The sequence below is a fragment of the Pleurodeles waltl genome, chromosome 6, assembly GCF_031143425.1.
Source record: "Pleurodeles waltl isolate 20211129_DDA chromosome 6, aPleWal1.hap1.20221129, whole genome shotgun sequence".
NCBI lineage: Eukaryota > Metazoa > Chordata > Amphibia > Caudata > Salamandridae > Pleurodeles > Pleurodeles waltl.
Genome location: NC_090445.1, coordinates 1363279124 through 1363293183, shown reverse-complemented (window position 1 = coordinate 1363293183; position 14060 = coordinate 1363279124). Strand labels below are relative to the sequence as shown.

Genomic DNA, 14060 nt, shown 5'->3' with positions numbered 1-14060 from the left:
TTACAGTAAGCTAGCTAGCAGTTCTATGGAGGAGAGACAGCTGGATCAAGGTTTGCCTCCAGCTGATTCAGTAGTGGCTCCTCAGACCTTAACCCATCTATTTTCTCTGACTCTAAAAAGAGTGAGGAAACTGTGGATTTAGCATTAAAGGATGACTGCCATGGTGTTTCCCCCTCTCCCCTAAACCCTACATAAGGCCCCTTGTCATCTTTTTGAGTATGAACTTGCATACATCTTCTTGAGTCTGTTTAGGACCAATACAGTGCATCTATGAAGGAATCCTGATTGGAGGGCCAAAGGGTAGGTTGTTTAGCCTCACAGTGAAAACAAAACTACATAAATACAAATATTTCAATGCACTTAGCCACAAGGATAATGTTGGAGAACAGACAACAGTTGGGAAAGTTGAATAAATCTTGTGTAGAGACCCTCGCTTTTTTAAAGCCTGGGAGACAGCCCTCTAGCTGATGGAAGGAGTTAACTACGTAACGTATTTTTTAGAACTTATTTTCATTGTTTTACAACAACAACTTAGTACTTTAGAACTGTATAGCAGATATGTACAGGAATCGTCCCCAGCGTATGCTCCAACAGCTACAACAACCTAGAACTGTACGTCGAGAATGTTTCCACTCCCCACCCCCATGGATCCCATAGCCTACTCCTTGGTTAAGGAATATGAATCTATTCATTCCTGTGCCCTCATATACCGGTGTAGTTGTTTGGGCAGCCTCGGGATCTGCATACAGCCTCTTCAGCTATCGAGAATGCCTCTCAGCCATTCCCTAAATGGGATGAGAAGAGTGCACATGCTATATCTCTGATGCTTGGCTATTTCTCGTTTGTCTAACACACATCCTATCCCCACCAGCATGTGCTGTCCCTTGAGCACAACCCACCCAAAGAATACTCCAAGGATTGCCCCTTTGAGATTAAATATTTCACACTATCTGAACAGGGGTATGTTTTTATGCAACCATCAGTGTGTTGTTTGTTGTGTATCATTTAAGGGGATTCGTGATTGATAGGTATGAAGTGTTGAACGTTCAAAGTAATGTTGTGTGTGGACGGGGAAGAACATCATGGAGGAAAGGGAAAGGAAACAATGAGAAAAGGGAAATGGAAAGGGAACAGGGAAAGGAAAGAACCAGGGAAGAGAAGGGGAGGGTGAAGAAGTTAAAGGAATGGAAACAGGAAGGGAAAGGGGAACAGAAAGTGAAGGGGTAAAGGTAAGGAAATAATAAGGTTAAGGTTAAGGGAAAGGGTGCGGGTAATGCTAAGGGTAAGGGGAAAGGTAAGGCTAAGGGTAAAGGACATGGGAATGGAAAGGAAAAAGGAAATGGAAAGGGAGAAGGAAAAGGAAAAGGGAAGAGAAAAGGAAAAGGAAAGGAAAAGGAAAAGTGGTGGGAAAGGTCAAGAAGCAGGCAAGGTGATGTAGTTTGAAGAGTGTGATGACAGCTAAATAGCGGTGGAAAGGGACTAATGTGAGGTGAAAATATGACAGATACACTGACAGGGAATTTAAAAAACATTGCTGTCACTCGAAAAGAGAGATATACATAATAACTGGGAGGTTTAAAATGAATGTATTAGTAAATGGGATTTGTACACGAAATTAGGAGAGGGAACATAGTGCTGCAAGCACTGGCTTAGATACATTAGAAAGCATTACTTAAAAGTGACCCTGAAATGGTTGGCTGAGGACAGTTGTGTTGTTTTAATGTTAATGAACTGGTTATTTAGTTGTAAAAAACATAAAGGGGGTCATTCCGACCCTGGCGGTCCATGACCGCCAGGGCCGGGGACTGTGGAAGCACCGCCAACAGGATGGCGGTGCTTCCTGGCCAATTCTGACCGCGGCGGTAAAGCCGCGGTCAGAAAAGGGGAACCGGCGGTTTCCCGCCGGTTTTCCCCTGGCCAAAGGAATCCTCCTTGCAGCGCCGCCATGGGGATTCCGACCCCCTTCCCGCCAGCCTGTTCCTGGCGGTTTACACCGCCAGGAAGAGGCTGGCAGGAACGGGTGTCGTGGGGTCCCTGGGGGCCCCTGCACTGCCCATGCCCCATAAAGATTTTCAGTGTCTGCTTGGCAGACACTGAAAATCGCGACGGGTGCCACTGCACCCGTCGCACCGCAGCAAATCCGCCGGCTCCATTCGGAGCCGGCTTCATCTTTGCTGGGGCTTTCCCGATGGGCTGGCGGGCGATCTTTTGCAGATCGCCCGCAGGCCCAGCGGGAAAGTCGGAATGTCCCCCGCGGTCATCTGACCGCGGGGCGGTGTTTGGGCGGTTTCCGCCCGGCGGGCGGCGCCCGCCGCCTGCCGGGGTCGGAATGACCCCCAAAGCCTCTTGTAAATTCTTAAATCTTAAAATTCCTCCAGAATGCTGGAGTTTTACCTGTTAGTAAATCTGCTCACAAAGGTGGGCTATCGGTCTTCAGTGGTGGGCACTCCTGCAGAAGGTAATGAGCACCTCAATACTACCAAGCTTGTATGTGTTCACACACCTTCTGCAGGAATGGAAAAGTTCTCTCTTAAAATGGTTGAAGAGTTGGCCCGTCACAGGTTGGAGTAAATCAACCATTAGGGCGCAAAAGTGGATGAAAGACCACCAAGCCAGGTGGAAATGTGATGTATGGAGTTTCTCCTCATAGTGCAGAAGCAAGGAGCAGTTCCTCACTGCAAATGCACTTCATTTACACTTGCTGATTTGCAGAGCTTCTACATATCAGTATGCGTTAACCATCCTCAAGTGAGTACTCCTGAGAAACTGCAACAAACACACCTTCCCAGTAGTGCTCGTACCATTCGATGAGACAATTAGAAATATACACAAATCTCAGGCATTAATCTTTGAGTGTAATTTTTCGATTGCCCTTCACAATTTTGTGAAGCAGGCCAGTAGTAATTTGTCTCTGAAGGCAGCAGAGTTATGGGGATCACAGCCAAACAATTAATAATAGCATAAAGATAGAACAACAGGTAGCTATAAAGAAGGAGAGAAGGGAGAACCACCGAGAGTCGCAAACAATGAAGGAAGGCTGTAGGAAAGGAAGTAAGCAAATAGAACATGATTATGAAAAATGTGAATAAAACAGCGAGTCCTGCGTGATGAAGAAATACATCAAAACAATGTTTCTTTGAACGAAGCTTTTGAATAGGTTCTGGCTTACAGTGTGTAAGCATTACCAAGGAAAATAACATTTAAGAGAAACATTTGCTGTTGAAGTTCTTTGCTATTTGACATAATTAATCGACTTTCGTCTATTTTTTTTTTTTTTACCTCAAAACATATTTCTAGACGACATAACCATATTAATTGTATCCAGATTTATACACAGCATGAAAGTGCTGCACTAACCTCCGGGACACTGATGATGTAAGGTGTGTTGATAAACTCCGGACTCTCGTCATTAGCATCCGTTACAAGGACTCTCACTTTTTCAGCAACCTGAAATTTAAACACAATGGCGGTAGACTGATGGTAGCTACTGAAACACAAAAGAAGGCAAGAACATGCACTGCAAAGTGCAACAGCCCAATGTTGCCCTACCAATTGAGTGGTTAGTAAATTAAAATACTTATCCATTGAAATAAAAGAGCACATCACATCATTATTGATCGTTATTGATTTGATTTTCAGTTTGGCACATAGTTAACGTGAATTTACATCATGTATTTTGCAATGGATAAATCAATGTTGCACTGAAGATCCAAATACAAGTGGCCCGGTAATGAGGATTGATAATATTGCGCATATCCGTACCAGCACCATTTTAATGGGGTACTGCACGCTCTTAGTTACTTGAGGGTATACTTACTAAGATTGTACGGCGTATTTACATCACAAAAGTGACGCAAATCGAAACAAAATCTTTTTTTACCTATTTACTTTCCCACGCAAAGCACATTGCTTTATATTACTTAGCCCCAAGGGGGTGTTTCATGTGTAGTACATGGGCAATCCCATGCAACCACCCCTGCCCTTTGGCGCAAAATCCTATCTACAAACAATTGTAGACAGGGTTTTGCACCAAAAGTTAAAGTCATGTGAAAGCAGGCGTTAAAAGGAGAAATGTTTTCATTTCTCTTTTCTTTTCGAATTTTGCATGCGTGATGCACTGTGCAGCACACATACAACTTAGGAAAAGTTCTAAAGTGTTGCTACCCATAATATTTTAAACTTGAAGGGTACCCTTCCCATATGAAACCTGTGCAAAACTATGGCGCAAAGATGTGTGTGTGGTGCACAGCAGCAGATTACTGCACCGCCGCAAGGGAGAGGGGAGGAGAGTGTCATATATCAGTAAATATGGCACTCTCCTGCTCTCTCCTTCTCATGCAGCGCAGAACAGATTTTTGGGCTGCTGTGCTTTGTGAGAATCTAGTAAATCTGGGTACTAGTGGCAATTATACTATGTAGGGAGTGACTTCTTAACATTTTCACTGACTTCGCGCTCTAAAAGTGACGCAAAGTAGCGCAACATGTTTTTTATTACTTATTTTCCAGTGTAAAACGTGCTTTGTGCTAGAAATTATCTAAAAGTGAAGCAAAGCAGCAAAAAGGAGGAATTACGTGGGCATTCCATGCAACTACCCATTCGTTTTTGACGTAAAACCCAATCTGACAAAAATATGAGAAAGGGGATTGTGTCACAAAATAACACCTTTTAAAACCAGGTGTTAAAAGGAGAAATGTTGTCATTTCTCCTTTATTTTCCTACTTTGCACGTGTGCTGCACTGTGCTGCACACATACAAAGTAGGAAAAGTTTTAAATGTTGTCTAAGCATAGTATGTTGTACTGGAAGGAGACCCTTCCAGTACCAAACCCATGTTAGACTCTTGCACACATCCTTGCATCATGACACAACTGTGTGTACCTTACTCACTGCAACAAAATTCTGCGCCGGCACTAGGGATAGGGGAGGAGAGAGCTATATTTTTGTAGATGTGGTGCTTTCCTGATCCTTCCCTGTCACGCAATGCAGCGCAGCATTTTTGCCTGCTGCGATGCATTGCCTGACAGTTTAGTAAATCTGCCCCGGAGAATGCCATTGCCTCTAATAAACTTCTTACCTATTGTCAAGAAATAATTTAAGTCATTGTCATAAGAGCAACTGAGTGCCTGGACACCTGCTTGCTATAACAAGGTAACTGTTATATAAACGTTTCATGGCGTGAACATGTTAACTTACTAAATGCTGCTTAGAACAACCCAACAAGCAGCTAGACACAATAACAAGGGAAGGACCCACTTTTGGGGATCTCTTTCTGGGGCCCTTGCTCGCTCTCTCTTTTTCATCCATTATATCCAAATGTGGGCCTCTCCACCCTGAAATCTACATCATTCCATAACATAGGGCAGCCTTTTCTCGCCTCGGGCGTCTGTAAATTCAATCTACAGTAGATGGTACGGTGCAACTGCAGACAAATATAGTGTCTCATTTGCACATCTGAAAAAGCCATCATTCTTTAGCAATTACTGTTCTAAAGTAGTCTTGTCCATGAGAAAGATGTTATTTAGTGCCAGACGTAGCAAAGGTTTTTACCCATTCCGTGTCTATGGGAAAAATTGTTGGTACATATGGCCCTTAATAAGCAGTTTGTAGACACTGAGGATCCGTTTTATATTTGTTTTTTTCATATTAAGCAATCATGAACACTCAAACAATTACCACCTTTTGACCTTTACACCACGGGAATTCTTTGAGGCCCATAAAGTATTATCCCACTAGACTTTTCCAAAAGCAACTACGTTGTAATCTAAGGACAAAAGAGCTAGGCTCCAATGAAGTGTGCCTATATCATACTGCCCCTATCTCTGTATTAAAAATCATTATTAGGTAGACAGTCAGATAGTCCAGCTTTGTTCTAAGTGAAGGGATGAAAGGTTGTTGAGGTTGTCAGGGTAATGACTTAGAGGGCTGAAGGCAAGCTCACAACACAGCGACACATATTGCAATGGTCAGATATTTATTTTAGACAGGTAGAATTTTGAGCTTTTCCTGCTTATAAGAAGAATTAATGTAAACATTATTCGGTCTGTTATGTGAAACAGATGTATATTCACAACGTCCTTGCGTGCACTGTCATGTTGCACATGTTCCCGTTGTGCAAGCAGAGCCTTATACCTGGACCATATTGAATAAAATATTTCCTTTGTGAATCACCTTTTTAGCTATTGAGACCCTTTTTGAAAGAATGTAGGAAAGTTTGTTTTAATATTCCAAATGAGTAACTGCATTACCAAATACTAGTGGTATCACCACAAATTTAGATTTACATGAGGAAAGCATTTGCTTAAAAGCCAATTGAACAGATCAAGACGAGCTTTTATTCATGTAGATTTATCTGAGAATATGCTGTTAGTGTCCTGGTTGGTCATATAAATTAATCCAGTTAGGTTTAAGAAGAAATTCACGTTTTATTTATTTAAAAACGCATATTATAGAGATCAGACTCGCTTATCGGCACTCACAGTTCTTGCACTTGCGCAGAACTGTGGCAGCCAGAATTAGAAATTTGGGCCCATATTTATACTTTTTAGTGCCGCATTTGTGTAATTTTTTTGACGCAAAAGCGGTGCAAACTTACAAAATACAATTGTGGCCCATATTTATACTTTTTTAGCGTCGCATTTGCGTAATTTTTTTATGCAGAAACGGCGCAAACTACAATTGTATTTTGTAAGTTTGCGCCGCTTTTGAGTCCAAAAATGAAGCAAATGTGCTTAAAAAGTATAAATATGGGCCTGTATTTTGTAAGTTTGCGACACCTTTGCGCCAAAAAGCGGTGCGAATGCGGCACTAAAAAAGTATAAATATGGGCCTTGGTCTTCTAGTTGCAGAGTTGGCATCTTAACAACCTGATCAAATTTACCCCCACATTAAAAAAAAGCAACAGCCTGAACGTTTTATTAGAATATGGTGTTTAGCATTAGTGCCTAATACAAACATATTAAACACCTGAAAGGGTTATTTGTCAATCACACTCATTACGATGCTAATTTACGTTATACGATAACAATAAAAGACTCACAAGCATGAAAAGGACACTTACTTTATTTATTCCGTCTGAAATGCTGACTGTCACCTCTATCTCATCTTCTCTCTGCAGATTATTACAAGATACGAGTTAGAGGCAATAATTTCATCATCGACGCTTGCAGGAGACAATACACCTATCAAGTGAGTCAAGGTGTGCTGTGGAGGAGGGAGTCTCATCCGAGTGGAAAGGCTTCAACATTTCCCTCATGCCACGAGATGACACTTTTAAAATCACATGTTCCAGTAAATAGCATAATCCCTGCTGCCTCTGGTCTATCTCCACTTTTCTGTCCCTCTCTTGATAGGTGAGTGTGTCTTCTCTTTCACTCTCTCTAACTTGTGTGTGTATGTTGTTGTGTGGGAGCTTGTCTGTCTCTGTGTATACATGTGTTGATTTTACTACCACCCCCAGGTTTTAAGTGCTGATATCCTCAGTTGGAGCGGGAAGTCCACCAAAAATGGTGTGGCGCTCCTACCTAACCCCCAAAATGTGTATTTGGAAGGGATGCCCTTAATCCTTCCCTTCCAACTTGGGATTCCTAATGGTTTCCTAAATGGATTTAGTACATTTTAAAAAGGATTTTAGCATTCACAAACCCTCAGATTTACCAAACCACTAAACCCCTTGGTAAATGAGGCTCTAGATTTCCTGCAGTTGGATGCTATGACCCACCTGCTAAAGGATCAATGAATCAGAAATTCAGATAACACTGCTGACGCAGCCCAGTAAAAAAATCAAAGGGCCTCAGTGTACAAATAATGCTCCCTCTATTTTAGGGCCATCAAATTGTTCTCTTTCAGGAAGAAACCTCTGCCTGTTTGAGGGGTTATTTTGAAAAAAGACATTATAACTGACTACCAGGACATGATGGGGAGCCCACATCACAGTTATGGTGAAAATGCTCTATTTGCTTCAGTGAGGCGGTTCTGCAAAATTGATCCCTGCAAAGGCAGTGAGAAGCTCTAGATCAATCAAGCAGTTCCCTATTGAAAGGGTAAAGGTAAGGAGCGCTGTCTCACCAGTGGGCTGCCAGGCTGCCCAAGGAAGTAAAAAACACCCTACAAGTCTTGGACTTAGGGGTTTTGTAAAGTTTGGCAGGACAGGAGCCCCATTATAAATTAATGGGGTCCCACCCACCAAACCATCAGTTCATAGAAAGCCTGGCCTATTTGAAGAGGCCTGGCTGGGATGCCATGCTGGTCATTGCAGCCAGGGGAATGAAAAGATAGAATAATCCCTGAAGTGTAGGGAAGCAACTTGCTGTGGGTTAGGGAGTTTTCTTTTTTGTATTTCTCAAACACTTCTACCCTTTTGTGTTCTACTCCTGAAACACATACAAATACTGACTGACTTGTTATGAGGTTGCAGCCAGCTGCCATTACTTTTTTGATGAACGTGCTGTCACCTCAATGGTGGATCTATTTTTTTCAAATAATCCTTGTTAAATTAGGGGGGCAAGGTACTCTAGAATGGTCCATGAAGGATGGGGAGACGTTTTCAACTAGGAAGTGAGAGCCCTTCCTCACACTGGTAGCAGTTGGGCCACCCGCTAATATTTACATGAGCAATGTAGTTTTTATTTAACACACATTAGGCAGTGGCCTTTGGTGAACTGGAATATCTGATTACATATTAATAGTCAATATAACACATAAAAAATATATAAAATAAATCATTTATTAAAATCAAATTTTCAGCATTGATGCAAAGTCACAGAGTGAACAGAGATTCTAGGGTAGCATCATAAGCAAAGTATGGTATGAGGCACTTGTCATACTCAGGCTTCCTCTTTGGAAGAGGTAATCAATTGCAAGAGGTGCATTACATGCCAACAATCACACTGATAATGTTAACTGATTTGCAAACGTATTATTAATGAAGGATGGAAATATTTATTTAATTTAGGGGTAAGCAAGGAGAGAGCAAAAGGTTCTAGAAATATCTTCAGTTTGGAGGTTCTTTTTGCCAGATTTGTTTTGTTTCATAGGAATTCTGACAGCTTTTCCCTACATACAAAAGAATAACAGAGACATTTTCAGTCTCTCACTCTGCTATATGAACCTTTTCCAGTCTTCGGAGGCAATCAAGATGAGAATTACTGAACACCTTTATCTGATAGCCAGGACAAGATTGTGTTATGTGGTGCTTCTCCTGGTTCATTACAAACAATTTTATGAATGTTATAATTTATTACATTCTATTTATTCTTGATCTCCTTCCGCAGTTTTTTCTCAATCGCATTGAAGATTTGTTTTCGTGAGCCATTTGGACATCACTTTCAGAGGGGAAACATCCTTTATGCCGACTTTTTTATAACGAAGTCCTGGTTAACGAAAGCGGAACAACGCTTTCTTTAACCACGACTTCGTTATTTTGTGCCTTAACCACGCATGTCCTGAACAACGAACATGCATGGTTAAGGTACAAACAAGGGAGTCGGCTGAGGAGGATGACGCAGATGATGAGGCGACGACTCAGGTAAATGGGGTTTTTAGGTTTTGGGGAGGGGGTGTGGGGTCGGGGGTTTTAGGTTTTGGGGTGGGGTTGGGGGGTGGGGCATTTTTGGTTTTGGGGAGGGGGTGGGGGGTCGGGGTTTTAGGTTTTGGGGTGGGGTTGGGGGGGTGGGGCATTTTTGGGGAGGGGGTGGGGGGTCGGGTGTTTTAGGTTTTGGGGTGGGGTTGGGGGGTGGGGCGTTTTAGGTTTTGGGGAGGGGGTTGGGGGTCGGGGTTTTAGGTTTTGGGGTGGGGTTGGGGGGTGGGGCGTTTTTGGTTTTGGGGAGGGGGTGGGGGGTCAGGGGTTTTAGGTTTTGGGGTGGGGCGTTTTTGGTTTTGGGGAGGGGGTGGGGGTCGGGGTTTTAGGTTTTGGGGTGGGGTTGGGGGGTGGGGCGTTTTTGGTTTTGGGGAGGGGGTGTGGGGTCGGGGGTTTTAGGTTTTGGGGTGGGGTTAGGGCGTTTTAGGTTTTGGGGAGGGGGTGGGGGGTCGGGGGTTTTAGGTTTTGGGGTGGGGTTGGGGGGAGGGGTGAGGCATGCAGGATCAATGGGTGCCTGTTACTAATGACTTTACCAGGAATTGTTAAGGCATTCGTGGTAAAGGCATTAGTAGTAACAACGAGGTCGGTGTTCCGACCTCGTTGTTTAGGCACCCGTTGTTTTGTCAGTCGCCATTCCGTCGTACAACCCTTTCAGAGATTTTGAGAGTCTTTCAACAGTCACAAAGGAGTTTGTATTGAGTGGATGGATATGAGTGCATTTTCTTGACCACTCCCCTTTGACCAAGGATCCGATATCCAGGAATCAAACTGGATGGAGGGAAGTTGTCACACTTGGGCTTGTTCAGGTGTTTGTGGAATGGCTGACTGTTAGAAATGGGGTACTCGGTTGGCAGTCAGGTTACCCCCTGTCCAAGCAAGGACCCTCACTCTAGTCAGGGTAAAAGAGAATCACCTTCAGCTCACCCCCGCTCACCCCCTTGGTAGCTTGGCACGAGCAGTAGGCTTAATTTCAGAGTGCTAGGTGTAAAATATTTGTTCCAACACATACAGTAACTTAATGAAAACACTACAAAATGACACAACACAGGTTTAGAAAAATAGAAAATATATATCTAAACAAAACAAGACCTAAACGACAAAACTCCACGACACACAAGTCAAGTTATCAATTAAAAACCAAAAAGAGTCTTCATGTAATTTTAAACACAACGCTAACGCTGTTAGCATGGAAATGTACCTGGGTGCATCCAAAATAACCCAGCACGGGCGAGTGTGTGTCAAAAAGGACTTGTGATGCGTCAATTTGACTGAGTGAGACCTTGTGTCATTTCTCCTTCAGTCGAGTCGGCGTGCGTCGTTTCTCTCTCCGCAAGTGAGCGATGTGTCTATTCGAGCCACACTCTTGGGTCCGGGCAAGCCTTGCGTCATTTTTGAATGCCCAGCGATGTCTGCGTCGGAAATCCTGCAGCACGATGATCCGAAAACCACGCAGTGCGGGTTGCAATCTCACCAGCCTCCGTCAGCGATGCTGCACGTCGTTTCTCATGCTGCAGGCACCGATCTTCCGGTTGTGTTGCAGATAAGAGTCGATTTTCAGCTGCGCAGCTGGTGGCACTCGATTTTTCAGCCGCAGATCCGAGTCACATTGATCTTTTCCCCGCACGGCGGTCGGTGCATGGATTTCTCACTGTTGGGCTGCCAACTTCTCCTTTCAGGGTCCCAGGAACTGGAAGGGCACCACTTCTCAGAGTAGGAGTCTCAGCAGAGGCTCCAGGTGTTGGCAGAGAGAAGTCTTTGCTGACCCTGCGACTTCAAACAACAGGAGGCAAGCTCTAAATCAAGTCCTTGGAGAGTTCTTCACAAGAAGGAAGGCAACACAAAGCCCAGTCTTTGTCCTCTAGCACAGGCAAAAGCAGCAACTGCAGGATAGCTCCACAAAGCACAGTCACAGGCAGAGCAGCTTCTTCCTCAGCTCTTCAGCTCTTCTTTAGGCAGAGGTTCCTCTTGGTTTCCAGAAGTTTTCTAAAGTCTGTGGTTTTGGGTGCCCTTCTTATACCCATTTTGCCCTTTGAAGTAGGCCTACTTCAAAGAAAAGTCTCTCTTGTTGGTGAAGTCCTGCCTTGCCCAGGCCAGGCACCAGACACACACCGCCGGGTTGGAAACTGCATTATGTGTGGGCAGGCACAGCCCTTTCAGGTGTGAGTGACCACTCCTCCCCTCCCTCCTAGCACAGATGGCTCATCAGGAAATGCAGACTACACCCCAGCTCCCTTTGCGTCAGTGTCTAGTGAGAGGTGCAACCAGCCCAACTTTCAAACTGTACCAGAAAGGGAATCCACAAACAGGCAGATACACAGAAATGGTTCAAACAAGAAAATGCACTCTTTCTAAAAGTGGCATTTTCAAACACACAATCTTAAGCTTTACTAAAAGATGTATTTTTAAATTGTGAGCACAGAGACCCCAAACTCCACATGTCTATCCACTCCCAAAGGGAATCTACACTTTAATCATATTCAAAGGTAGCCCCCATGTTAATCTACGAGAGGGAAAGGCCTTGCGACAGTGAAAAACGAATTTAGCAGTATTTCACTGTCAGGACATATAAAACACATTACTATGGGCCTCATTATGACCCTGGCGGGCGGCGGAGGCCGCCCGCCAGGATCGCGCCCTCCAAATTACCGCGCCGCGGTCAAAAGACCGCGGCGGGTATTACGAGTTTTCCCCTGGGCTGGCGGGCGGTTCCAGTTAAACCGCCCGCCAGCCCAGGGGAAAACGACCTTCCCACGAGGATGCCGGCTCGTAATCGAGCCGGCGGAGTGGGAAGGTGCGACGGGTGCTACTGCACCCGTCGCGTATTTCACTGTCTGCAAGGCAGACAGTGAAATACATTTTGGGGCCCTCTTACGGGGGCCCCTGCCGTGCCCATGCCATTGGCATGGGCACGGCAGGGGCCCCCAGGGGCCCCGCGACCCCCCCTACCGCCATCCTGTTCATGGCGGCTTTCCCGCCATGAACTGGATGGCGGTAGGGGGGGTCAGAATCCTCATGGCTGCGGAGCGCGCTCCGCAGCCATGGAGGATTCCAATGAGCAGCGGAAAGTCAGCGGGAGACCGCTGACTTTCCGCTTCTGACCGCGGCTGAACCGCCGCGGTCAGAATGCTCATTGGAGCACCGCCAGCCTGTCGGCGGTGCTCCCGTGGTCGGTGGCCCTGGCGGCCACCGGCCGCCAGGGTCAGAATGACCCTCTATATGTCCTACCTTAACCATACACTGCACCCTGCCCTTGGGGATACCTATGGCCTACCTTAGGGGTGCTTTACATGTAAGAAAAGGGAAGGTTTAGGCCTGACAAGTGGGTACACTTGCCATGTCGAATTTACAGTTTAAAACTGCACACACAGACACTGCAGTGGCAGGTCTGAGCCATTTTTTACAGAGCTACTAGTGTGGGTGGCACAACCAGTGCTGCAGGCCCACTAATAGCATTTGATTTACTGGCACTGGGCACCTCTACTGCACTCTACTAGGGACTTACTAGTAAATCAGATATGCCAATCATGGATGAACCAATAACGTGCACATTTTGTATAGGAGCACTTACACTTTAGCACTGGTCAGCAGTGGTAAAGTGCCCAGAGTAACACAAACAGCAAAAACAGAGTCCAACATACATCAACAACCTGGGAAACAGAGGCAAAACGTTAAGGGAGACCACACCACGGATGAAAAGTCTAACACTGAGGGGCATATTTATACTCTGTTTGCACCGAATTAGTGTCATTTTGTTTTACTCTAATTCGGTGCAAAACTAACTCCATATTTATACTTTGGTGCTAGACCCCTCTAGCACCAAATTTATGGAGTTAAAGTCATTTTTTGAAAGTGGAGACCTACTTTGCCTTAATGAGATGCAAGGTAGGCGTTCCCGTGCAAAAAATGACTCTATGGCCTTAACGCCATATTTAGGGGCATATTTATACTCTGTTTGCACCGAATTAGTGTCATTTTTTTTGCTCTAATTTGGTGCAAAACGAACTCCTTATTTATACTTTGGTGCTAGACCCATCTAGCACCAAGGCCCTGATTTAAACTTTTTTTGCACCGCATTAACATCATTTTATGACACAAAAGTGGTGCAAACTTACTAAATATTGGCCCTTATTTATACTTTTTGCTGCAAAACTGCTTTTGCACCAAAAAGTTTAGCACCGGCTTGCACCATTTCTGTGCACCAGCCGGGCACCATATTTATGGAATGGTGCAACCCCTTGCAAAGGGTAGGCTAGAGTTTAAAAAAATGACTTTAGTCGGGTGGGGCTGGCAGTATAGAAGAAGAGGGTTTAGCACCAAAAAATGGCTTTAGGCAGGTTAGAGTAAAAAAAAAATGACTCTAACCAGATTAGTGTCATTTTATGGTGCTAAACCTACCATGCCACATGACTCCTGCCTTAGAAAAGGCAGGAGTCATGCCCACCACCCCAGTGGCCAGCACAGAGGACAGGGGTCCCCTGGGCATGGC

At 44.7% G+C, this 14060-nt stretch overlaps 1 protein-coding gene across 1 annotated transcript in view; it reads right to left on the bottom strand.

Moving 5' to 3' along the window:
- CDHR1 (cadherin related family member 1) overlaps nucleotides 1–14060 on the bottom strand; it is a 408684-nt gene that overhangs the window by 237479 nt on the left and 157145 nt on the right. Inside the window, exons 4-5 of the mRNA XM_069240657.1 lie at nucleotides 7058–7108; nucleotides 3358–3447 (exon numbers count right to left, since the gene is read on the bottom strand). Of these exons, the coding sequence (XP_069096758.1) occupies nucleotides 3358–3447; nucleotides 7058–7108 (141 nt within the window). The remainder of the gene's footprint in view (nucleotides 1–3357; nucleotides 3448–7057; nucleotides 7109–14060) is intronic.